The sequence below is a fragment of the Melopsittacus undulatus genome, chromosome 2, assembly GCF_012275295.1.
Source record: "Melopsittacus undulatus isolate bMelUnd1 chromosome 2, bMelUnd1.mat.Z, whole genome shotgun sequence".
NCBI classification, from domain to species: Eukaryota; Metazoa; Chordata; class Aves; order Psittaciformes; family Psittaculidae; genus Melopsittacus; species Melopsittacus undulatus.
In genome coordinates, this window is record NC_047528.1 from 54,146,852 (window position 1) to 54,174,807 (window position 27,956).

A 27,956-nucleotide genomic window follows, 5' to 3' on the forward strand; every position below is an offset into this window, starting at 1 on the left:
ACAGGTGAGACACTTCCTTCTCAGCCAGTGTAGGTGAAAGTCAGGAACTTCTACAAAGATCATGTTGGATTTGCACCACATACCTTTACAAAACTAAATGAAGTGCCAGTGTAGGTGACCTGCTATTTTATGAACCTAAATTCACAGACAAGGAATTTGTTCTCTGCTGTGAGTGAAGAGAGATGACCAGCCTTGGATGTTTACTTTTATCCTTCTTTCTTGCCATTATTATCTAAGTCCCAGACCTAAATTGAGATCCCAACCTAGGGCATTAAGATGCCTAGTGTTACACACCCTGATTACATTACTGGCCTCAGTAATGTAAAAGCACCCATAGGAATAAATGCCAATGAAGTACGAGTTCCTAATTCATTAAAGTTGGAGATTCATGTAATTTACCTTTATCATTGAAAATCGGGCATTTTGCCTAATTAGCTGTCTAGACTCCATCTGTAACAAAAAAGAGAACACCCAACTTGGATGGGGTGAATCATTCCATGGAGGGGAACTATGAATAACAGGCGAGCACAGATGACTTTAGACTACATATCTAACTTATTGCATAGTGAACAAGAAGACATGAATTCTACCCTTAGATGCTTCGGAAAATGCCAACCTTTATCTAAAAGAATATTTTCTGTGTATGTAATTGTTCTGAAACTTGAGAATAGTTGCTTCTACACTCCTAAATGTTGGTTTAATCACAAACGCATTACAACTTTTGTTATACTGCTTACTGCATAAGCACACAGAATTCTGAACAATTTATTTTTTTCCAGTGTATGTCAGAAGATACTTTCACCTCTTTCTTAAAAATAACTGCATTTTGCAGTGCATGAAGTTTTTTATTCTTGGTAGATTCACACGGATTAAAAATGTGAATCTCTGAGTTAGATATGAAAAGCACGGACACTAGAAATATTTTTTAACTGCATCAAAGTAGTAATTGCATAATCAACAATTGATTGCACATGAATTTAAGATCAAAGGTACAAATTATGCTGCTTCTCTTCAGCTTACAGACCAACCAACCTGAATATTACAGCAATCACAAAAAGGAAATTTTATGTTTGCTCTGGGGATGTACGTTTGAATTGTATGGCATGTGAATACTGGTTTAGTCTAATAAAAATTCCAACTCTATGAGCAACTGAGAATCTGTGACCCTCCTAAAATCATCAGGATGCTGTGGTGATCAGAGTCCTTTAACACTGAAAAAAATATTTCATTCTACTTAAAATGTCTGATTTGAATCTTTTATTAAAATTAATTTTACTGTAGAGAAAAAGGTAAAAGGACTTATCATTACCCTCTTTATAGACTGACTTTCTTTGTCTCGACTGACATTAACCAAAATTTCATACACGTATTCTTGTACGAAAGGGGAGCAGTGTCAAGTTCGTATTTCGAATATTTGTTCCAGAATTATCTTGAATACTCCTCAAAATTCATCACTTCTTCTTTTAGATAGCAGGAGGCCTAAAGTTTCATTATAAATCAGGGATTTTCTAACTGAAGTACTAAAGAAGCAAAAGTAACTGCTTAGTGTAAAAGGTGCTAATTGCTCTGTTTCCCTGACAACAACCTCCCCAAAAAACAGGGTAGATTTTAAGACAAGAGGGATTAACACCTAAAAATGAATATTTATTTATTTGTTTATTGATACTTGTTCATTTTTTTATTTGTTTGACATTCTTTTAAAGGACCTCTGTAACCTGTTGCTGTAGTTCTGGACAATTAGGTGGTAGTGGACCCCAGTATAGACCTCCCCATGCCCCCATAACCACCATCAAAAAAGAGTGTTATGGAACCAGATTCCATGGTAATTGTGCCATTTTTGATGGCACCCAACTCCTAATTAACTTTCTTTTATTGCAATTGCTCCTTCTTATCAGCCAGGTTGCCACCTAATGGTTTCCTTTTATGCTTTTGCTGTGAAAGTCCTGTTAAGACCACTAACTTGAACTGCTGCTTTTTTTTTTTTGCAAGGCTTCCAAGCATTTCAAAACACGACCCTGAACCACTGCCATCAAACTGAGCTCTTCAAACACCAATCATTGTTGAAAACACAAATTTATCTCAACAGAGAAAACCAGCAAAGAAGATACCGCTATGGCCAAGCCTCTTTGTTAATGAAAGTTCCTGTTTTCAACATCAAACAGTTGAAAGTTAGATTTAAAAAAGATTAAATGAATATGGTTAAAGTACAGAGGTAAAATAATACAATTCTAGATACAGAACTTCTAAAATATATATACTATATGTAGATCCATATACACGTGCAGCCCCCTGCATTTGCTGCTTTGATATGGATTTGGGGAGAAAATCTTGTCTTTATTTCATGGTGAGGAATAAAATTGGAGGGAAAGGAGCACATACATCTGAAAAGTATCTTCTGAATCACTGGTGAGAGTGAGAATTTAATTCAATTAGAAGATTAATGTCCCTACTGTTTATTCCTGCAAATTTTGCTGTTGCTAGGTAGTAAGAAGTTAGGAATGTATTGGGAAAATATTTTTAGTAATGAATGCCATCTGTCCTCATGTTGTGAGTGTATACTAGTGAGCACTGACAGCACACATGTGATATAACATGAATCTGATCTTCCTTAAGGGAATAATCCTTTGAAGCAGCAAAACTACGCTTATGTGAGATTTCAACAACTAAAAGTGGATGGCTCTTCCTCATGATTGACTTGAGGGATCTGTTTCATTCCTCACTGTACTGGGAATTTATGTATGACTCTAGAGATACAACTTCTTCAGCTTTGTCTTTCAGTAGTAAACTAGGGTCATAATAATCTTTGCTGATATAAGCTGTAAGATAAACCCTCCAAAGCTAGTGAGGTAAGCTGGGGTTGATACCATAACTGTAAGGCAGATCAAGAACATTTTGTATTTTAACACTATTATACATAATTAAACAGTATAATTCCAGGAATTAGTATTACAGAAGTATGGTTACACGGCCAAGGAAGTTAGGCCATTGCTTATACTCAGAGATGCTTGAGATGCTTGCTCTTTCTCTTGCGGAAATACAACTCAGTAAAGTGGTAGCGCATATGGTTTTAGCCACCAATGGGTTCTTCCCTATGCTATTTGCAAATAGCTTCTGAAATCCCATTCAGATTATAGAACATTAGGGGCGTAAGAATGACTGCACTGGGTTAGATCAAAGGTCCATCTCATCAGTACCATGCCTCTGGGAAGGACCAGAGGAAGGTGTCTGAAATGTAAGAACAGATCAAATACAGAATAATTTTACTTTCTGTGTGCTTTTCTAGCTTCAACAACCTCTGGGACAGAATCCCCTAACAGGATTTTTATTCCATTAATTTGTCTTAAAATCAAACCATTTTGATTTGATAGTGCCCTTTCATTTTCTTACAGCAGGAGTAACACAGCCTTCTACTCAACTTCTCACATCTTTTGTGATTTCATCTAACTCTGTCGTAGCCTCCTTCTCAGTCACCTCATTTACAAGCTGAAGATTATACTCATGATCTTTGTCTATACTTTTTTAGGTTTGTTATCTCTTATTTTTAAAGTGTGATCTTACCTGCATGCAGTATTCAAGACATGGAAGCATCTTGGATGTATATGGCAGAACCACAGAGTTTTCACTTCTGCCTAACAATCTTCTCTAATTGTTTTTAGAAATGTGTTTATCTTCTTTTTTGGTAAGCACTGAACTGACATGATAGTCAACATATATGATGATTCAAAAACCTTCTTTGATTGGTGATAGTTTAATTAAAGCCTACATTCAGGTATCTAGTAGGCTCCTTCTCTGTGAGCATTTATTGACATTACATTTATCTGTAATTTTATTTCTCTGCCATAAAATATGAATACCTCACAGTTGACTTTAATTTTGTATGCCTCTGATTACTTTGCAATATCAGCAAACTCTGTCACCTCACTAGTCACCCCATTTTTTAGATAACTTATGAATACTGATGAGCACAGATCCCAGGCAAGATGACAATGGACCTCGTACCAGCACCTTTTCTCTATTATGAAAACCAATCATTTATCCACACCTTTTGTTTTCTATCTTTTTGTCATTATTCCACAAATATTTATTCTCTAAATTTTGCAGGCTTAGAAGGGATTAACTTTGTGCTATACAAGGCAAGCTTGGATACACACTTGAAACAGTGTCATACAAGCGCCACTCCTGTAAACTACGAACTATGCTGCAGGGGAAGGAAAGAAAATTCATACAGCTGAAGTTGCCTAAGGATAATCTCATGGTTGGCTTCAAATTTGCTTGTAGCCACCCTACAAACAAAATATACATCTCTAAAAATTGCCCTCCAAAAGCATGTCTACTCTTCAAGAACTAGAGAAGGAAACCTGTATGAATATTTCAAACTGTATAACCAACTTTGTAATGTATTAGTGAAGTGGGATGAATTCTACCCAGGTGTTTAAAACTCTGTACCATTTCTAATTAACTTCATTGGCTGCAAAAGCTGTTTCAGGGAGTAGGTACTAAAACAGTAAAGTAAGCCCAAAATAGAAAAATCAGCAAGGCAAAAGTGAGTTTCTCTGTACAGAATGAGGGTATAGGAACCCTAAAGTTTATAAGATTCTGATAGGAAACAGAAAAATGTAAGAAATAAAGCTTCTAAAGGAGGGGACATAACACTAGACAAGAACAACACATACACGCTTTCGTACTAATAGTAGGTCCTAAAAAATAACATGATTGAGCTACAATTCCTGTTATTAAAAAATCCACAATGTTGACACAAAATACATCTCAGAAACTTGGCTGAAGTAACAAGCAGTAGCATCGTACAGGATCAGAATATGCAGAATCAGGCATATTTGATCTTCCCTGCTTATTGTAGGGGGGTTGGACTAGATAACCTTTGAAGATCCCTTCCAACCCAAACTGTTCTATGATCCTGTGATATTATCCAGTCTTTACAGTACACCGCACCAGTGTTATTAGTTACAGAAAATCTACAATCAATAAAATGAATTAGCTAAATGCATACAAAACCACCATAGGAATGCTCTCCAATGAAGCTGCATGGTTAACTGGAAGAAATGTTCTGTAACAGTGATAAAAATGATGTTAAATTCATATGTTTTTCTACAAGGAGAAGGTTAAAACCATCTACTACATTGAATTTACATTACAAATGAATTATATAAAATCATAAAGCTTTTGAAAGGAAATTTAAAGGAATGGCCAAATGACAAAAAGGGACTGTGAGGGGCTGTATGGTCTTATTAAATATCCAGTTTTAGAAGCACAGAATACATCTACCACCTACAGAAAAACTTCAAGAAGGTAAAGAAGGCCAGCAAGATCAACGAGAGTGCAAAGAAGGCTTTCAAAAATAAATGGTTATGTTTCAGAAAGGGAAGCCATATGCTACAGCAAAGAATAGAGGGGAAAAAGCATGCATTCTGACAATTTTTAATATAAAACAGTCATACAGCAGACCATTAAAGATTTTTAAGGGAGTATTTTCTACAGAAGTAAAATCTAGTAAGGAAGCTTTGAAGAACATAGAGAAAGCAGCGTAATCTGCAGAGAGTCTAAAAGAACATCAGTCTATTAATCAAGAGTGTTCAGGAAAATAAAACCAAAGCAAGAAAGCAGAATGAATAGTGTTGACCACAGAGGAGGTCAAAGAGGACCCTAAAGTGTGCCAAAGATTAATCAACAAAAATGTCAGGAGAAAAGCTTTTGGAAGATAACTGACACAAGGTCAATTTATTTCTCTCCAGACCTGATAACACTCACTCAGGACTTCTAAAGGATCTTAGAGATAACAATGCTGACATACTAGTGGTGTTGAGTAACTTGTCACCTAAATAAATTTGGTAGCTAGAGAAAGGAAAGTGGTAAATGTGACTAACTTCAAAAAAGGTCTTCAGGAAACAGTGTGGGAAATGAGAAACTAATCAGTCTGACTTCCTATCTAGGCAAATTGATAGAAATGTAGTAACAATAGAACAAGTAAATATGTGGAAAATATAAAGGGAAAACTTAACACAGCCACTGTACAGGGAAGTCATGCTTTACAATCTGTTAAGAGTGTTGAATTTCTAAAATTCAAAGAAATCAAAGTAATGTTTTCAGTTTCTTTTTAACTTTGGGGAAACAGTTTATGGAGACAGTGAAGAAGAGAGGAATAAAAGAGAAGGAATTTAAGACTATAGCTGATATATTTCCTGTGTCTCAGGTCATCATCATCCACATAACTGATGCACCAAACACTGCAGAAGGGGGCCTCATGAGAATATGGACAGGATCAACCTAATACCTGGAGGTTAGGGAGCTTGTTAGGGTCAGCTTGGATTGCTACAGAGAATCAAGTTTTTTGCACAGATAGATGGTGACTGTGAGCTACAACCATTTTTCACTTGACTTCAGCTATCATGACAGACATAGATGAAAGAACAATGTGTGGCAGAGGACGGGAGGTATGTTGCAAAAGAACGTAACTCTAAGACTATGAATAATAATTATGGTCTTAAAACAGCTGAATGGTGTCTTGGAAAAAGAGTTTGCATTCCTGCGTGTGCCTGTGGTGCTAAGTAAATCACTTAAGCTAATCTTTTACAAGTTTTATGTTTCTTCTAGATACTTGTGAGAGGTACCATAAAAAAGTCAGGATGGAGAGTAATAGTTTAGTCTTTGTAGCAAAGCTTGAATACAGTGCAATAAATAATGCACCGGGATCACACACTGTACAGTAAAGAGAAAAGATATTGACTAGTAGGTTATTAAAGTGAGTTCTATTTACTCTTTGCACTAAATGAGGCCAGCCTTTTTGAAAGAATAATGATGTAATTAAAAACTGAATCATGATGTATAACCTTAACTAAATTTGCACTGGTAAATTTAATTCTAAAAGTTTACTAGCTTTTAAATACATTATATTACAGTATTACATATAATCTTCTAGCCATTTAATATATTTTTGCTTTGATTTAATAATATTTAAACACATTTACTGAACCAACATTAATCAAGTGTTTACATATCATTTTACATTTTAGAGTTCATTGCAAATATTAACTAATTAGACCTTTCCCAATAATCTGAAAGATAAGTAACAATGTATTTCTTACCAAGTTCCAAAAAAGAAATTAAGTCATAATTAAGAAGGACACATCCCAAAAGGGATTATTAGCTAGAAGTGATTTCTGGCCTAAATATATTATCTCTTCCTTGAAAATCATTCAGTATTTCATCATCTGAAAATGCCCTGGGCCTCAAGCCTTACAGCCATTGAAGGCAGGGAAAAAATGCAAACATAAAGATAGAAATACTTTTGAGAGCATTATAGTTTCACCATTTTCAACAATCAATGTCTCTAATATTAACAATCTGAATTATTTGATTCCTCCCTTAGAACATTATTCAGCTTTTAATTATAGATGCCAAAAATTTTCCTGTGCAGCAATACAGATCTATTTCTTTATAGAAATGATCTTGATTAAAACATAAAGATTAGCTCACAATCTTCCCTCTTCTTACAGTCATTTTTCTCTTTTTTTAGCACAGAATTCAAAATATCATTGAATTAAAAACTTCTTCTGCGATAAGACAACCAATATTTCAGTATAATAGTGCACAATCACTGTCAGCACTGAGTCTGCTATGCCATCACATTTACCCCATAGAAAAACTTTTCTATTCTAGATACTTCACCAGTCCTACAATCATTCCAGTAATTCCATATGATTTAGCTTCAAGAATGAACCTCTTACCTTCTTTTACCTTAGGCATTTTAAAAATATGTAATACTTCCTATAACATTAATTTGGTTAAAATACCAGAAGGGAATACATTCACTAGTACTGAGTAATAGTCTTTGAAGAGAGGCTGCTGTTTAAAGCAACACTTGAAAAGCATCAGTACAAGTGTCAGCCACCTCAGGCATCTTTAAAGATCATAATGGCATATAATGCATATACCACTATGCTGATCAAACAAATTGGTATGTCCATTGGTAGTTGTGTTCCCTGGTTAAAAACCCACTTGAGTCATGGAAACAGACTGTCAGTGTCATCATGGTGCCACACACACTGGAGGGTAATTAAAAGGTCTGGTCAATTAAACAGATGTTTTACTCTGGCCCAGCACCACACTCATGGGGTTATGCTGCTTCCAGTCTCAAAGCTAAGAAGTTGAGGGACTCTAGTAAAACTGTTTATGTCTTTTACCTGAGTGTGCTCTACTGCTATTATGGAGACAGGTTTTCTACCAGGCTGACAAGATGTCAGGCTGACACAGAGGCAAGAATTGCAAGTGGTGGCCTTTCATCATTGCCCTTTGTTCACCATTTCAGGGCAGACTGCTAAAACACAAAGCCATGCTGTGGCATTTTGTAAGCAAAGCTGTAGACTGTTAAAGTGGTTTACGAACTGAAGATGTCGAGTTTCACAGAAAAACCACAGGATTTCATATCTTTAGCTCTTCACATAAGAAAGTTGATTTGTGATCCTAACTCATGCAGACATCACGAAATTTTTCTGTAACATTATCAGTATGGTATAGCATTGCTTACCATACATCTGAGCCATTTTCACTTCAGATAATTTTACCTATTGAGACTGGTAAGGAGAAAAGTGAATAAGCTTGATTGGTCTACTCAGTTTACATACTCAAGACTGTCTGGCCATCCCAAAATCATCTATAAGAGCTCTCATTTTACTTATCTGAGCTGATTAACTGAAATCCAGTATTTATATGTCTTTATGACAGAAAATACCTGCCCTTTTAACTTACTTAAATTTGCAATACATACTGATATCTAATGTTGCAACAACAAAAGCAAAATTGATTTCTGTATTGAATTCTCCAGTGATGAATTCAAAGTAACAATATAATATTCTTATTTTTCAGTGTATTGAAGTAAAATAGAGGACTGGGGAGCATTATTAACTTGACATCTACATATTCAGTGAGTATATGGGAAACAGTCTTTAAATCCACAAATTAAAAGTATGTAGAAAATGAAAACAACAAATACAATGAAAATATATAAATAAACACATCACTACTTTTATAACTAGAAGAAAAATAATTATAAGGAAAACCAAGAGAATGCTTATTTGGCACATTATTTTCAATGTAACAGTTCAATGTAAAATAACTAAATTGTCTGTGTTTATTTTCAAGAATTGAAAGAATATAATTCTACAACAGTTGTTGATGAACCTCAAAGAAGATCAAAACCAGCAAATCATAGGTGAAAGAAGGCTATAACCCAAATATACAAAAGAGGTTCCCACGTATTATGCTCTTAATTTTCTGTTTCATGCACGAAATAGGCAAATGTTGATGATTTTGTTCCCCTTTGCACAGATTAAAGGCAGCTATGTGTTTATGTAAAAGCTACAAATACCTTGTGGTTTGTGCACAAGGTCAGAATGGCCAGCATGAGCCCTCTGGTTAAATTTGGTTTATGTGATTGTCATTTGGGGTTCCAAGTCTAAGAGAATGGCTTCTTGGTAATCTTGGCCCCCAAATCTGAAGAATCAATTAAGCAAGCTAACTTTGCAAGTGTCTTTAGCACTCATCTAACACATCCAACCTAGTACTCTCTACTGCCTCCTATGTGTGGATCCTTGCCAGTACTTTTCCCTGCAATGGTTCCATGGTGTGCTCATGAAGCTATAGAATCATGGAATGGTTGCATAGGAAGGGACCTTTAAAGTCCATCTGATCCAACCTCTCTCTCCCTCACCACCTATTTCACTAGATTCTAAACAAAAAGATGACCTAGTTATGATTTGATTTTTTTTTTAATTACATGAATATCTAAACTAACTTTCATCTAATATTGAAACTAATTTCTAAATCTCTTTCACATCTTAATTTCTCTCCCACATGCTGTGCTGGCCAACTGGCTAACAAAATTCTGCTATTCCCTTCAACATTTACTCTTTTGTTCATTTTGATTAAGAATTTTCCCATCTTTAACCCTAAAACAACCAGTAAAGTAATATTTCATTGCAACTACTTCCAAGCACAACAAAACCATGTTCTTACTTGTTTAAGTTTCTTCAGATCTTCATCAAGTTCCAAGTTGTCCAAAATAACAGCAACAAACAAGCTGAGCAGAATCTACAAAACAATTGCAGATTATTTATTAATATTATTTGTCTTATTTTCCTTAAGAAGTACTATGAAATGACATGGAAAAATGAGGGCTCTACTGTTGTAAATGAGCGTCTTGCCTTTGACATCAGTTTAACCAGTGTCACCTGCTACTCTATGTCTGCTAGCCATTCTGCAAGTAGTAAATCCCTTTTTCCTTATCATAAAATTAAAAATTTTGAATTTTAGATTTTATGACCAATGCATTATGTGTGTTTAACAATATACCCCTTAGGATGTATTTCACCTGAAAATAAAATAAAATTAATAAGAAATACTAAAAAAACCCCACTACAAAGCAGAATCCTGAAACAGTTCGTAAAGCTAAGGTGTTTTTCAACTAAGGTGTGAATTTTTAGCACAGAGGCCACCTAAAACTTATTTTATTACTAGTAACTTGCTTAATGCTTGGAGTGCCTTTATGCAAAGCACCTAACTGCAGAGGAAAAGTAAGTGGCCTCATTATTTGCATGCATCAGGAGCCACAGTATAGGACACTTATACACATTCATGAAGAATCCCAGGGGAAAGTGTCTATCAGATTATTATATTTTCCTTGTGTAGAGGCCAAAGAAGCTGAAAATGTGACACAGCTGAGGAGGAGACAGAACTAGGAAAGCAAACACTAGGTGAAGGAGGATACCATGGTTCAGCATATATCCTCAGACAACTTACACCCAAGGCAGTCAATGTGTACATACATAGCTTTACAGCTGTCTGCAACTACCACCGTTTTACTCTCTGAGGTTCAAGGCAAATATCCTCAAACATAGTGAGCTCCTACAGTAAGCACCAGTTTCCTAGAGATATCAGAATGAATCTAAGCTTTTTTTTTTTTTCCTTATTTTTAAGAGTTACAGGCCTAAAATATTCCTGTGGTCTTGGAACACTGAGTGACAAGGAAAGCAGATATTTCCATCCACCACTGTTGTAAATAAAGTCTAAGTTTATCTGTTGTTCAATGACACTGGAAAATTGTCCCCTACCTATATAAAAGATTAAATTTACTTAGCTTAGTATACCAGACAATGCATCTGGATCTCAAACTGCATCTGAGCTTGGTGTCTAGAGCTAAGACCAAGATTTCCTTTCCCTCCATGAACTATAAAGGTACAGAACACACAGGAAGGACACACACATAAATTTATAAATGTCAGTATTCAGAAAAAGAAATGTTCTTTTAATGGGAAAGTGGCTTCAGCAATATGTAGAATTTTCAGCAACTGTTTGAAAAGACAAATTCTATGTGCTATATACGAAAGAGTACCTCATGCAGTTTTCTATGATCCAACTACTATAAACAGTAGATGGCCTGGAAGAATGGCAAAGCAAGACAGAATTCTGATAAAACAGGTAATCCACAGAAAAAATATTTTGATCCCTAATTGCTGATGAACATTTTTGCTATCATTCTGTCAGGGTTTTACAGTATGGTGTTTTTCTTCTGCAGATACTTTATACAGTCTATGATACTGCAGTACCTGCAGCTCAGAGCATACTAGTGAAGGAAGTACAGTTCCACACTACAAAGTATAGCACTCACTAAATAGGTCACCCCTCACAGCCTTGCTGCTTCATGCACAGATATGTATCTAGGCATCAAGACATTCATTAACTCCCTTTTTAATACAACAAATACCAAAGACAGTGTACCATAAAAGTTACACGCACACTTGTTATTTGTTTAACTTCCTCCACTGCCATCCCAACTAATAACAGTCACTCACTTTTGGTTTTTGAGATTCAACTTTTCTTTGCCTTCTAACATGAAACCTGTTAATTTCTTTCCAAGGCTCTACAGTCTTCTTTGCCAAATGCCTGCAATTATTATTTCTCAAGTCTAATCCTCCCCCTCTTCTGGCTGGTGAAAGCAATTTCTTCATTTGACTTCACTCTTGTTACTCACTGACAGCTGTTTATTCTTGGAACTGTTCTTTTCTGGTTTTAGTAGTAGGTCATCCTCCTTTACCAATTCCACATTATTTTTTTCCCTTAAGCTTCTTTTGCTTCCAGACAACTCTGTCCTACACAGCTTTTATTATTCAGGGTCTGAGGAAACTCTCAGAACTGAAACTAACGACTTTGTAAGGCCAGGTAATTCTGCAAAGGTGTCTTAGCAGAGTTTCTTCATCCATGTAAAATTTGCGTATGTGAATGACAAGAAATGTGTACACAAAAGCAAAGCAAGGACCATGTACTTAAATGCAACTTCCCTGTAAAAGGTCCGAATATAGTGTACTGAAGAGTGCACAAAATAAGTGTGTTGAGTAAACAAATTGAAACTCCTAGATGACTTTCAAAACATGAAACATAAAGCAGAACACTAAACTTGCTCTTATACCTAAGTCACTTCTCAAGATGTGAATTTTTAGTACAGAAGCTGCCTGACACCAGTTGACCTTATGGACTTGCTTAATGCTCATCTAAGAGAAAAATGAATTCTAGTTCAGTGAATGTTTTGGCAAAGAATCAGAAAAACAGCCATTAAGATTCTCTAATCAGAAGCTGCTTTCAAATCCATGACCAAAACTCACTTCCCCTTTTTCTTTCTATCCCCACTTCCCCAAGAGTTTTAAAAGATCAGTTGAGTATAAGAAGATGCATTTCCAGACCCCAAGGAATCTGACCCTTGCAAGCCAATTACATATCCTATATACCTGCTGATACATATATTTGTTTGGCTTATACTTTAATTTGGTTAAGCAGCTCTAAGAGCATCAAATGTAGCAGCTTTAAGAGCATCAAATATACTTTACTGCCATTTATAAAATGGTCAAGATTTCAATCCATATGAAGGAACCTGCTGCACCCACAGTTACAGTCTGATTATTCAGTCTTTAGAAATGAAACAGGACATACTGTAAAGTAAAATAAATAGATGGGAGCTAATGGAGATTGTATAAATACAGTTAGTACCTTATGTAAGTAGACAACTGAGCAAAGACTGAAAATGGAATGATGAAAATGAAAATAAGAAGGGCACCGAAAACTGCAGTGAATGCCAGTACAAAATGAACAAAAGTAGGAGTGAATTAAAGGTGCGTAAACTGGTTATTCCCTTTAATGTGGTAGTTTCCCTGTGTTAGTATTCAAAGTACAGTATCAAGTATTGATACAGGATATCCAAAAAGCTCTTGTCCTTACCATTTTCTCTATTAAAAAAACGTAATCATCCCCTTTGAAATGCATACACAAAAGAGTTCTTTAGATGTAATTCATATTTCCATATACATTCAGGAACTGTTGTATTAGTTCTTATCCTTTTATTGCTCGATATACTGTACAATATATTTTCTATGCATTGATTTTGCATCAGGCAACAGGAAAGTAGTGATTTCTAGTAAAGAGTTTATACCCTGAGGCTTTACATTTCTCACTTTAATTACTGATGCAATGAGAATGCAGTGGAAGCTGAGGAAACCATTAGTATATTATAAATTAAAGCACTCAGTTAACTCTGCAATCATTAGAACTGTGAAGGTACAAGACAATTAACAATTATATTGTTAGTCTAGCAGTGTGACTCAAATCTTATGAAGAACACCATCTCACATCAGAACAAAGACCACCACTTTCTACTACATGAAAGTACTAGTTCTAAAGCCCTCTATGCTGTAAATAAACATCACATTTACTTTTAGTTAGCTGAGAAAAGTAAGTAATACAAAAGCTGTAAGAACAATTCAAAACAAAGAAAAGCACAGCATTATTTGCAAGTGAAGACTTACCAGAGTAGCAAAAAGATGATATAGTATAAAATAAATAGCAACTACAGGTGCCCACATATGTCCTACAGCATTCAGTGTCTGGTCCATGACATCCACCCATCCTTCCTGTGTGAGAATCTGAAACATTGACATGAACGCCTGCAAGGAAGAGTATTATAAACATATTAACAATTCACAAATTATATTAATATGGTTTTACTGACACATTCCTCAAGCTGATTTCACAGAGAAGAACACCTACCTTAATAAACAAATGTATTTCAATTTTTGAAGTCAAGTGAAACGCTAGTCCAGATCAAAAGGAGAAATAAATAGCTTGATCTTTGACTGAACTGTAATATGCAACTTGCAAACATAGACCTAGATCCATTAGCCCATTTGAAGAGCTTTTTGGTTTCCTCCAGGGCTGACAAAATGGGAGAAATATTCTGAGCATTAGCGATCATTGTTTTGAATGTTATACCATATTGTGGGTTTTGAGTTTGGTTTTTTTATTATGCTTATTCTTCTCTGTTACTTCTCAATAAATGTACCTATATACCTGCAATAAAGTGTTATAATTAAATGTGACCATAGATTTATGTTATCTTAATAACAGAAGCATTCCAGGCACCCAACAGACAAGACTAACCAATACAAGGCAAGGTCCCAGCACTTCCATTCATTTCAGTCAAATTATTCCCCTATATGTTTTGTAAACAGCATTATTTATGCAACAGTTCCTGTAACATTTTCAAATCCCTTCAAACCAGGGGTACATATAAAAATAGAGAGAATAATGGAAATATTTCAACAAACTGCCTTTGGTGATTGAAGTATATGAATCCAGATAAGCCTACGATCCAGTGTCTTAGGACCTTTGAAACCCCAGCTCGAGCCTAAAGCACAAGTCAGAATCTAACTCAGTATGAACAATGTGAGCATGACATTGTATATTTTACACTGTGAACAGACACTGAAGATGGTGCTCTCCCTCAGCCATACAAGTTTGACTGTGGTATCACAGTGTGGATCTTCAGTCTTAAATCTCTCAATGAGGCCAAACTATAACACATTTTTCTTTTGCTTTTGCCTGACATCAAAAGTACCTCTTTCCAGACAGAGAGGATCAAGCTGGTATCTTACTGAAGGTTACACACAACAAAAAAATGTTAGAAACTGAAGATATTAACAATGCAGCTTCCAGACAAAGGGAATCTTCAAATTCAGAATGTTCACAGGGTGATATATTAGGTCTATGTTTAGTGTGCCTGATACCCTCAGGAACAGCACATTAACACAATAATGTACTTGGCACAAAGAAAGCAAGACTTTGTGGCATAGTTTACCACACACTGTTTCTTTATTAAGAAATCAAGGGTGTTATCTAGCTCTGCAAAATACCTCCTCATGAAAAACCTATGGAGTAGGAAACATTTGGGGTCTTTACCTAGGAGAGGCCTGCTGAAAGAAGCATACAGAAAGAAAGCAGAAAATTCATCCTCCTCTATAGCTGCCAGTGGTGCTTGAGGATGAATAAGACAACGACCTCATTAGTACTCAGAATTGTTTCTCAGCTTCTTTTCCTGGGGGGGAGGTGAAGCTCAACCAGGGAGTCAATGTTTTCCTGCATTCTGAGCATCTCTGAAGCCACTGAGTGGTGTAACACTCCTTGGTGACACATATGGTGGGCACTGCATTAAGTAATACACCACACTTCTGGCTTTAAGAATACCTTAGGGACTGGAACCAGTGCAGTATCCTTTCTTCTGAATTATACCGAAGTACCATAGTTTACTGCTTTTTTTAGAAAAAATTAATTCTTAAAGGTGTAAAGATACTTCCAATACTATGTTGTGGACCTCTCATTAATGCAAGCAACAGATTAATATGGAAAAGACATTCTTTTAACATCATAAAAATCTAATCATCCATGTAAAACAGCTGTCCATAAAGCATATAATTACATAAAATGATCTTTCAATATAATTAAAACATTTTTCATAACATGAAATTCCAGTACATGACAAAACATTAGTTTTAAGAAAATCAGGTGGAACACAAGAAGTATATGCTTCACATCTAGCAGTTTCCTTTGGAGCAAGTTATTTTTAGCTGAAAGGTATACTTCCCACTGTTTATCTTAAAATTAATTTGAAGTGCAACTAGCTGACAGAATCAACATCTGTGAAGATGAGACTTAAAAGATTTATGCAAATGGTGATTTTCTGAATTAATTCATGTTATAGAAAAGACTGTCAATTTCTTTGAGTATTTATGCCCTATTACTTAATTAGCTGCTTTGATGATGAAACTCAAACTACCTTTTTATTTATAGTGGAAGATCAGCAAAGGTCTGATGGAATATACGAGCTGAAGTGCTACTTCTGATATCTTGTTCAACTATTACATGGGTGATGCCACACAGTTACTACTTACAATTATAATGTATTTGACTTGTAACAGCTGCTTGTCCACAAAATATTATGGGCCCAATCCCAATGGCTTTACTTATGGCAGCAGTCCTACAATGAGTGGGATTACTTCTGCAAATTAAGCTAACAGGATTTAGGCCAGTGCTGTGAATTGTCTGCAATCTATTCTACCTGTGTAAAGTTACCTTTACCTAATTCAGTCATGAGTGATTAGTAACACCCTGAGAGAAGAGCAGCCATCCTGTGGCAGTGGCACCAAGATTCCAACTGGATCAGAGAATTAAGATCACCTTGTTCAATTTTTTTAATGGATGATGCTGAAGTTGAACTAACATCTAACAGCTTGAGCTGTCTCCAAGCTCAAGGATAGGGGTGAAGCACTGGTTTTGCTGAAGACTGGGAGTTTTCTGCTGCTGCGATCAGCTGGGCCTGGCTTTCATCTTGTGTTGACTCACTTAAAAGAAGAACAGCATCCCCAGCTTTGTAACTTGAGACACCGACTAGCCAGCACATGGCCCCAAGCCCCAGGAGTTTGGCATGGAAGTCAGAGACGCTAGTAATGTGCTTTGTTTTCCATACAGAGAATTTTAAAATTTCTTAGTGGCCATCTTACATTGATGCATTTGAACAGTCTCTCCCCTCCCATTCCATCTTCAGGGTTGCCAGCTGCTGCCTGCCCTTCTCATGGCTCAGTATGTGCAGCCCAAGAAGATGTGCAAGAACAGAGATGGTGGATCGCTTAAAAACATTATAGAAAACATCTATATTTTTATACTTGCATTAGACAGAAAGCCAGTCCATTTGGGAAGCTGCAGTGGCCAAAAGAAGGGTGAAATTTGTAGCCATAGCAACACTGTGCTTGTGCCTATTGACTGTTGTCAGGAAACCATGTGAAAACATGCAATTTAGAGGCATTAGCGAAAGGAGGAGGTCTACTTGTTCCAAAACCCATACTGTGCCTTCTCATAAAGCACTTAGAGTTTCAAGATGATTTTAGGTTTTGTCTGTTTCAGTGTAAAAAGCACTTTAATGTAAACCCTCAAAATTTAGCCTCTAGTGTCACCGTTTTTGTTAGTGTGCTTGTTCTCTCTGTTTCTGTGACTGAAGAAGCCCGCAGCAATAATCCCGGCCAATTTAGGTTTGTTCTTCTTTGGAGATGAGGTCCTAAAAATTAATCTCAGTAAATTCTGCTATTGCAGGCCTTATATCATCTATGTCATATAGTAATGCAAGCATGTCTTCAGTCATGTTTTGAAAATAATGCATTCTCGGCAAAAGCAAAATTACATACTTTATAATTGTCTTATTGCAAACTGATTGAGGGGTGTTCATGAAGAGCAGACAAAATGAGTGGGAATCCCCCAGCCTTTGCTATGAAGACACACTTCTTCAGAGGGACACCATCACTCACCCCATCAATCATGTTTTTGTGAGTACAAATTTTTCTCTGACTCTATTAACTTATTAAGAGATGTGTCACAAAAAAGCTGCAAAGAGAAACCACATCCTGTAAATTATACTTCTGAAGCATTCAGAACAAGGTGAATATGTTTAAATATTCACATATATAAACAAACAATAACTAAGAAAATAAGGTGAGGCTCTTCCTTCTATCATATAAAAATCATTAAAAGCATTTCAGTTAGTATTGTACAAAACAGTACTTTATTATTGCTAACCTTCCATTTCTCCAAAACTTATGTCAGAAAATAGAAAACAAATTTAGATATTTTCTGTTGGTAAAAAAACTATATAATTTGTTGCTGAAAATATCTTCTCACTCTTCAAATGTATTTAGTATATAAATCTGTTGAAATTTTAATATGACAGAAGCTTTTATTGAAGCTTAAATGGCCTCAGATTTAAATGCTTGAAACAATTTAGAACTTTACTAACATCTTGATATATCTTGGCAACATTTTACTGCAAGTGGATCATTCTCAAGTATATGTATCTATTTATCTAGTTAAAATGTGCAGGTAGCTATGAATGTCTTAGTTAAATTATACTGCAGTAATTCTTGTAGGACTTCATTGTTATTTTACATAAAAAATAAAAATAATTCCAAAACTAAATTCCATGATGATTTCAAACTTGCAGTTGGAAGTGTTTTTTTTTTTTTTTCAGAAGCTATACATGGGAATTGGGCATACAATATAGTGGTAATATCATCCAAGTTAGAGACAGAGCTTTGACTTGATTAGAAAAGCTTAAGTTTTATTGTTTTGGTTTGGGTTTTTTTTTTTCTTTCTTCAGCATTTAAAAAACTAATTATAATGAATTCTTAATGATCCTACTGGCTGCTTTTCCAAGCACATTTTCCAAAAGAGAAAGCATGGTGTTACATTATTCTCTGCGGGTAGGTAATTTGTCTTACATTTGATGGCTAGCTTCCCATACATCAAGTTCAGGCTGATAATTACAAATTGTTCCCTAGCTATTTTGTTTGCTAAATGCATGACCCTTGAGGCTGCCTTATTCATTGTTATTTAATTGTTCTAACCAATGCACTTTCACTAAAATAGATACACTGGATAACCAAGCTGGAATGACAGAAACAAGTAAATTGTTACTGGAACCAATCCATGTACACTCAGTCTAATCCATTATTAAAGAGATGGCATTATTTTCATTCAGAACAGTGTGCTTCAATAAATACATTAGCTCCAATTTTTGCTGATTTTCAATATTCTGTTCCGAATTAACACAATGCCCATAAATATCTATTATTTATACTCCAAAGGCAAACATTTATTTTGTCAGTGCAGACAGATTTTATAGTCCTGTGTAAAACAAGCATTCCTGTACAAATCAGGAACAATCATTTTCATAATATGAAGATATGAATCATGTGTAGACAAGTTTTATGTAAATTTTGTGGCTAATATTGATGATTATGCACATGAATCTTCCTTCTGTAACATGCTAAGGTACCATATGCTTTGCTGAAGTCACCATCAGGGTGCATGTGTGAAATTTCTCTGTGTTCCCTTAACAGCAGAAACAGAATACCTAACACAAAGATAAACTTCACTACTGAAGGACTACAGGACGGCTGTTAACATCCAGAAAATACAATTGCTTTATCTACACATATGTAGATAAAATGCTCCATGGTTCTCAGAAGGAAAGAAAGGCCACTAGTATAATAACAAATTGTAGAATCTGCCCTGGTTTCAGCTGGGATCAGGTTAATTTTCTTCCTTGTAGCTGCTTCAGTGTTGTCTTTTGGATTTGGGATGAGGATAATGTTGATAACACACTGATGTACTAGTTGTTGCTGAACAGTGTTATACACTTATTCAAGGACTTTTCAGCATGGATGGGGCCATTGCTCAGGAACTGGCGGGGCAATGGTTGGCAGGTGGTGAGCAGTGTATTGTGCTTCCCTTGTTTTGTATATTCTTATTCACCATGGCTGTGTTATGTGTAGTTAACTGCCGGGTTAAACCACAACAGAATCATAGGATCATTTAGGCTGGAAAACACCTTTAAGATCATTAAGTGCCCCCGTTATTCTAGCATCAACACTTACCATCAACAATGTTAAGAAAATATCTTGTTAATGACAAGAAAATAATTACAAGCAAATTACAAGCAACAAGTAATCAATGGTTTTGATACTTGCCCGTGGAAAGGTTGTAAATCTATCCAGTTCTTCCACAAAGCAAAACATCTGTAAGCTGATTGCTGACATTACGATTAAAAGGCTGGCAGTAAATACCACCAAACTCCCAAGTTTTTTTCCTGGTCCAAATATCTTATACACAAAATCCTCCAAAGCAGGAGAAATCTTTATAAGCCGAACTACTCTAAGAACCTGCAAAGAAAGAGAAAATACAACTTTATTCATTTATTATCACATTAATCAACAACTTTTCACAGGATCAGAAAATTCAAGGCCAAAAAGGGACTTGCAGCCTTGTAGCCCAGTAAATATCAGGTTGCCTCCACTTGTAATAGATCACAAGCTATGTGTTAGGTTAAGAGCACAAGCCCTGGAACCTGTTAGGTTTTGTCTGTACTTATCTTGGCCTGCCTGAACATTTTTTTTAACTAGCAACAGCAGTTATCCATGACCAGTTAACTTTTAACCTACTTTGTCTTTTGCTTAGCTTTTTATGATTGTGTGGTGTAATGCTTATTGTTACATAACTCTTTATTTCTATGATACAGTAACAAGCTGTAATTTTGCATGGAATGAGCTATCTGTGAACCTCGCTTAAAATGCAGCATCAAGGCATACAGACATGTGGTAACAGCATCTTGTTCAAATTGAGAGTACAAGCACAGGAGTGTACAGTACTCAAGGCCACAAAGAGGCATCACAGAAATGCAATTGGGTAAAGCTGTTTTGGGGTAACAAAGTCACAGGCAAAACACACCACAGATAGTAAATCTGATCTTAATGTGGAATTACAGACCAATGAAGGTCATCAGTGTTAAAAATTCATACTTACTCTAAAGGAACAGAGTCTTGAACAATCTTTGAAGAAGGCTCAGCTTTGAGAAGGCTAGATGACATGACATTGAAAGGCTACTTTCAACCTACAGTTTACTATAATTCTGTGTTACTTGTTAAACCACGTTATAGACACACACAAAGAACTGCCAGCTCTTCTACAGGTCATCTTTCTGTTTCAGTGACCCAAGGTAAAATTATTTGGCATTGTGTACCATATAACCTAGCAAGTTTGATAATGAACATACTATGCTAGTTCATGCTATATACAACAAGGGAAATTGTGCCATGACATATTTGACATCTCTCGGTACTAGTAGGGGCAGTAGAAGAGTGACTGTGTGTGGAACTCCTTACCCATTCACTGCTGAGTCTACCTTGAAAAACCTGTTGACAGCTCTGATTCTCCCATTTATGCCACTGATGGTGACACAGACAGTGACATGAACATCAGCATCAACAAGAGGGAGTGGCATCAACAGCAGTTGCTGGAGGCAGCAAACAGCAGGATATGGGGCAAATGAGATTCTGCTGTTCTTACATAGAAAACGACCCTCTAAACCAAGGTACCACTTGTATTTCCAAAAGAATCATATTGAAACTGAAAGGTAGGAATTACAGTGCAATTGTAGGTTGACCTTATGTACAGGTCAAATAAAATTACTGTGCTGCTTTTGGAGAAAAAATAAGTTTGACAGAGGTTGTTCACATAAAGAGTTCACTGAACCTTGTAGCTTGCTAATAACATACACCTTTGCGTTCTGCATGAAACTCTTCTCTATACCTAGCTGCCAGGTATGCAGAATATTCTAGTCATCTAGGCTTTACTGCCAAATGGAAGAGACAGAGACAGCCACCTCAACTTATTCCAAATACACCAGATCCCTTCTGTGAAATTAACTTTCACAATATTAGAGTAAGGTAAGGTCCTTTCTTTCATATTGGTCCTGCGATCATATTACATATAATCTGAGTACATGAAACTGGTTACCAAGGCAATGACAAACAGTGAGACAAGTGAGATTTCCAGGAACTATCAACATGTTAATTTGGTGCCTTCTTACTTACAAGATCTACTCACAGTGTAAATGTTAGCTCTGTTTCCACCAATATTAATTTAGATACAGAGCCCAGCGGAGTGAAGATCTCATGCTAGTTGGTATTGAGTTGTACTTTAGATAAACTGCATTACCTGCCTTATTTCCCCCTCACCCCTTCCTTTGGGAAACTTTAATTGACCTTTAAGCAACACGCTAATCTTATTGATACTATTTTTTTTTTTCATTTATTTTCATTAGATGACAAATTGAATCTAGCAAAAGTACACTCTAATGAACATTTATGCATTCTTTGTAATTGGATTGCAAATTGCATTAGATTTAAGAGCTGCAGAAGTTGCACCATTTGGAATAAATATAAAAATATTAAAAAACCCAAAACAAATAAAAAAATACAGAAATGGAACCACAGCTTTGTTACAAAGAATGGATGCATCTCCTAAAAGCAATGATATGTATTCAGAAAATGACTCAGCAGTATTTTCCCCAAGCACATCTCTTCAGACCAGTATAGGTCAAATTCTGCTTATATCTCTCCCTTTTATGCTAGTTCATTACAGAACTCTACAACAATATGCAAGGTCTGTCATTGCTTGACTGATTTTGTGTTCTATAGATTATAGACATAGAATGGTGTTTTGCTGTAGTCTTTCACAGAGGGTTTTGCAAAGTGTTTTGAATCAATGTACAGCAAATTCAAGAAAGATAGGTGGGAGGTGGACAGTAGTCAATGTGGTGAAGAGTAAATGATGTGTTGGCACAAGGTGATGATAAAGACCATGATAAATGATAAAATGAATAATGCAGGCTGAAATACATGCTAAGGAAGGCTATATAAGCCAAACATTTTTGCTTGCTAGAATGTGCCAAGACTTCTGTTTTTAGTAATCTACTTTGTTGACTGACAAGAAACACATTTAACTTGTCATCATTAATACCTAAAGGCCTAGAAACCTGCCTAACATCAAGACATATCCATGTGAAAGATTTTTTGACCTTGGCTGGTTTGAAAATGTGTTATCTAGCTTGCCTAGAAGCTTAACTGTGGGGGAATACGGTGCATACCTCCCTTACACGCTGATATCAAAGGTAACATGTTTTCCAACCTTACTGTCATTTGCCGCTTAGGGGATTTGCATTGCAAAATACAACCCAAATCTTTCAATGTAGCAGGTGTTTCTGCTTGCAAAATCTGTGTCTCTCATGTATTTGGGAAAAAAGCACATCCTGGCATTATCTGTCATAAAAGCTAGCACTTCAAAACAAAACAAAACAAAGCAAAACAAAACAACCTGAAAACACCACCACCCCTGCCCCATGAAACTTATTAAATACATTAAAAAGAGAAGACTTATCATTTTTTAATCAACATGTGGCTACATTTTCATTATATTTTCAATCCTATGAGTTGATGTTACCCACTTAGTGCAACATCTTCACAATTTATATTTAAAATTCTTAGAAAGAAATCATCAGATGTAAGTGGATTCTGCCCTAATATATATGGACCAACTATTAACTATGTAACTATTTTAACTGATTGCTTCCAGTTAAGTTTCCTGTGTGCTTTTGACACTAGAGTACAATGGCATGCTCCTGCTAGATTCTGTTTTCTTGCAGGTTAGAAATATAACGCTATGCTGAATGACAACATTTTACACCTTTGGACTGCAAAATAAAAGCTAAAATCATCTAAAAACTTTCAAATGAGACCAGGTAAAAGAAAAATAGAATTTGTCATCCTGGAAGCTTTCTTGGTCAGGCTTGTAGAGCCATTTAGAAAAAATATAGGTCATTTGCAGAAATCTGAAAAGAGCATTATATTTCAACCTACACTTTGGGAGATTGCTCCCACCATATTGTACTTACTTGATCATAATATGCATCACTGTAGCTAACCACATTTATTGATAGAACTCTGGTGATTTATTGCCTTTATTGATTATTAATTATTCACTATGCCAATCCATTGCCGAATAACGAACAGATATGAATCCTTTAATATGTATTTTTTAAATCCCTTTCTTTAGCATTGTAGAATATAACACATTATAATGCATCTCGGTGCTTTCTCCCACAACTAGAGCAACTTTAAGCACTTCAGAGAGGATGAATGGGGAATTGGTTGGGCTGATTGACAGAGGAAGAATCAGAAGTTTGAATTGTTAAGTCTTTCTTTGTCTCTATTTTGTGTTCTTCCCCAAAGTGAAAATGTAGGAAGACACTCAATAAACACATTTTCCCTCTAGATAATAAATGGTTGGAAAGTTATAAAAACCAACTTTAAGATGGTTTGAGATGGTTCTGCAGAAATTACCTCAGAAGATCCACAATAACTGGAGTGGAAGCTCTTAGGTATGTGACTGCCACAGAGATGAAGATTTGGGGAAGAAACAGCAAATGTATGAAAGCCTCATGGAAGAAGCCAGGAAGCAGTGGTAGATGCTACAGGAAGGTGATGCTGTAAACAGCTGTGTGCAAAGAAAAGGCTCAATGAAGGACAGTGAATAAACTAATCCAGAACCCACTGAACCGTGTAACTTAAGATACGAAATGGGAGTTACTGAAAACTGAAAGGACTTCTCAGGAAAGCTAGAGGGAATCCTATTTGTTATTTTAAAGATATTCTTAAACTAAGTCAAAATTGTGTGTACTTCAGTAGTCTGAGGATGGAAGTAAATGAGAGTGAAATGTTGATGGGTAATGATTTTATTGGTATATACAGTAAAATGTAAAAGTATCTGATCATACCTGAAAATATGTAAACTGAGAGTGATAGAGGTCTGGATAAATGTGAAGAGTGGTTCCAACTACAAGCAGCAACTCAAACTTGTGAAGAGATGAGCTGATGTATCCTGTGAAACCCAAACACCAGATCTTCAGGAGAGCTTCTAAATCAAACAGAACTGTAAAAGCAACCTAGATGAATGTATAAAACAAGAAAGACACATTCAAAACACTGAGTTAAATTACAAGTTTCTATGACATCATCCCTATTAAGGTTTTTTTATGGAAAAAATAAAGATCTCCATAATATTTAACAAAACCACTCATGCTCTGAACAGAATAAATGATCAAAAATAGATTTCCCCATATTGTCTCATATTTTTCCTTAAAATATACACCTCATGAAATTTTATGAAGTCTCAACACAGACATGTAGGTTTCATGGTTTGGAAAGCATGAAGCAATGAATCCACCCAGCTGATCTTTCACTTTGTGTACACAGATAAAATGGAAACAATTATGAGATGTTATTTTCAAAATGTGAAGCAGACCATGTGAACTATCTGAAGAATTTTAAGAGATCTAAGGAACAAACCCAAGTTTAAAGGTCTCAGTGGAAAATTGCTACTCCCAGTTTTCTAAACCTTCAACAGTCATATGACAATCAAAACAAGTAGAAAAGGGATGATGGGACTTAAACATTAGAACAACTTAAAAAAGACAGGAAATTCAAACTCATTCCAGAATTGGTTAACTTTCACAATTTTAAAAAGAGGTGGTGTTAAAGAAGTTAAGCAAAGAGAATAAGGTTGGAAGTTACAGGGGAAGAAATCTACTTGTAAGCATTGAATGACTGTGGGATTCTTCCACAGGCTTTTTGAAATTTTTATACACTAAACCCCATGGTGTTCAGCTGGAAAAAAGGGACACAATTTTGCATAGGTTTACATCTTCGATATTTGTTTTCTCTTACTTCTGTCACTTCCAAAAATCCTTCTGGCTAGACACACTTATTTCTAACCTGTCTTCTTATTTTACCGCTGCGTATACTCTGAGATATTCTCTCCCTTGCTTCCGAACAGCCAGGAAACCCAATGGAAAAGATTCTTTCCTTGACTCAGCAATTTTCCCCTCTGACACTTTATGCACTTTGGAGCTTAAAAGAGATACTGATATAAAATTAGGTGGCATCTATATATACAACTAATACTTTTAAAGTGCCTGCAAACATTAACAAAATACAGCTCAAACCTCCTCTGAGGAAAAGCATTAAGTCTTTTAAGATAGAGAGCTTAATTGACAGTGGGCCATAAAGTTTACTAGAATTGGCAGAGGATAACGAAGTTAGAGAATAAGATTTTAATCCTGAATCTGACAGTGACAATCTCTGGGATGCTGCCTTAAGTAGTCATGTTACTGAAAATTTAAACTCTCCAGTCCATCAAATAATATATTTATCAACATGAAAGAGCAGTTTTGTGAGAGAGCTAAATAAAGTTTCACATATTTTATGTGGACAGCACTGTCCCAAAGCAGGTGTAGAGAAATAAACACTGAAGTTTATGTCCTATGTTTATTCCCCTTGTCCACACAGCTATTTATGAGCAGTGCTAGAAGCTATATTATATGGCTCCTCAGGGAATGCAAAGTAGTTACCAGGTGTCAAATGTCCTCTGAATGGCTAAATCAAGGAAGAATGCTTCATAGCACTTCAAAACCTTCTTGACTTTAGGGAAGAAATACTAACAAGAAATTTTTGTATGATTTTAGTCTGGCCAGTTTTTCAGACTTTGTTCTGATAGCTCAAAGAGCTTGTTGAGAACAATGAGCCGAGTTTGAACAGACTACCTCTTTACATGAAAATCTCTATCCAAACCACATCACTTTATCAAAAAGTATTAAAATGAAAGCTCACTTTTAATGAAAATACATCTAATTGAGTCCTAAAAGAACAAGGTGGTCAATTTAGTGAAAATGGAGCAGTAAGGAGAAAGCAGCTGGAGTTCAGCTACAGAGCAGGTGGAACAACAATGCCTTTTAAATACACACATACATACTTCAGATCACATAGGCCTCCTATTAGGACAAGACTAACAAATATGAAGTTAAGTGTATTTTAATTTATTCTAAAAATGTGTGGGTGGGATCATTTGCATTTTACATGCTTGTCAAACGAATTCAAACCCCTAGCACTTAAAAATGTATCAAATGGTTTGCATAACATCTGATTACATTTATACACCTGTCTTCCTGCTGACAGACTTGTAGTTTTTTTTCCTTCCTTGCAATTAATTACAGGAGGAGATTCGGAATATCTGACTAGAACTTTTTGTTAGGTGTGAAATGTAATACAATCTTGCAGTCTCTTTTTTTTTCTTTTAAGCTGAAATTACTCCTTTCATTGCTGTAGAGACAGGGGAAAAGCAAATTCTCATAAGAAGCCAGAGCAGACCCACACTAAAAAAGCAGATATAAAGCGTGAGCAGCCACCCTCTGCCAGGGTTGCCAGTTTTGCTCTGGAGAGGGCAAAGAGGAGCTACCACAATGGGCTGCTTTTCTGAGGGCTACCTCCTGTTCAGTAACCCAGAAGCTTTATGGTATGGCCTCCTTCAGCAACGTTTTGTTTTTCCAGTAGTCCCCCAACATCTTTTTTTTGCAGAGGCAGAGCTCAGTATCAGCCAATGTCCAACAGTGACAGACTCTTTGTAACTGACTTACAAGCCAGTATTGCATCCTGTTTCAACCAGTCTCCCTCACCAAGGAAACAAGCCAGCCACTGTGGAATAATCTGCATTGTTTGAGTATTCAGTCTCCTCAGGGCTCTTAAAAACATTTTTTTTGTATGTCCTGTGCTGCAAAGAACAAGTTTCACAATAACCAAGTAGCAAATGACAACACCTTATCAATTTCTCCTCTCATAATTTTTCTGGTCTCTTGCTGTTCGGATACTGCATTTTATACCTCATTCTATAAGATACATGGGGTTTGTTCTTGTTTGATTTTTATTGTGTCTCCAGTAAAAGCATCAAAGCTTGAAAATAATAACAAACCCCAACAAATGGACACCAAATAAGTATTCCTTACAAATAAACATAATACCTTTCACTATTCCAGCCTAATTTAACTTACATACTTAGAAATGTAAACATGTAGAATGTAAACAAATGAGTTTTATGACAAGCTCCCCACTTACATATCAATAATCTAAGCTATACAGAAACAGAAAAATATATCTTTAAAGAAAACGTGATGTTACTTTTGGGCCAAAATTATACTCTAGTCTAATGACAAGCTCATCTTGCATTACTAAACCTTGTCAAATATTTCTGTTGGAAAAAAAAACCCAACCCAAACGCTTCACTTGAAACGTACACTTGATGTTGAAGAGTGTTTCTAGCACTGATTAATAAAAGCATAATTATACTATATA

At 35.8% G+C, this 27,956-nt stretch overlaps 1 protein-coding gene across 1 annotated transcript in view; it reads right to left on the reverse strand.

Annotated features, from left to right (window-relative positions):
- Positions 1 to 27,956, reverse strand: part of NALCN (sodium leak channel, non-selective) — a 234,116-nt gene that overhangs the window by 92,188 nt on the left and 113,972 nt on the right. The window contains exons 12-15 of the mRNA XM_005145229.4: positions 24,551 to 24,718; positions 19,908 to 20,099; positions 13,866 to 14,003; positions 10,030 to 10,104 (exon numbers count right to left, since the gene is read on the reverse strand). Of these exons, the coding sequence (XP_005145286.1) occupies positions 10,030 to 10,104; positions 13,866 to 14,003; positions 19,908 to 20,099; positions 24,551 to 24,718 (573 nt within the window). The remainder of the gene's footprint in view (positions 1 to 10,029; positions 10,105 to 13,865; positions 14,004 to 19,907; positions 20,100 to 24,550; positions 24,719 to 27,956) is intronic.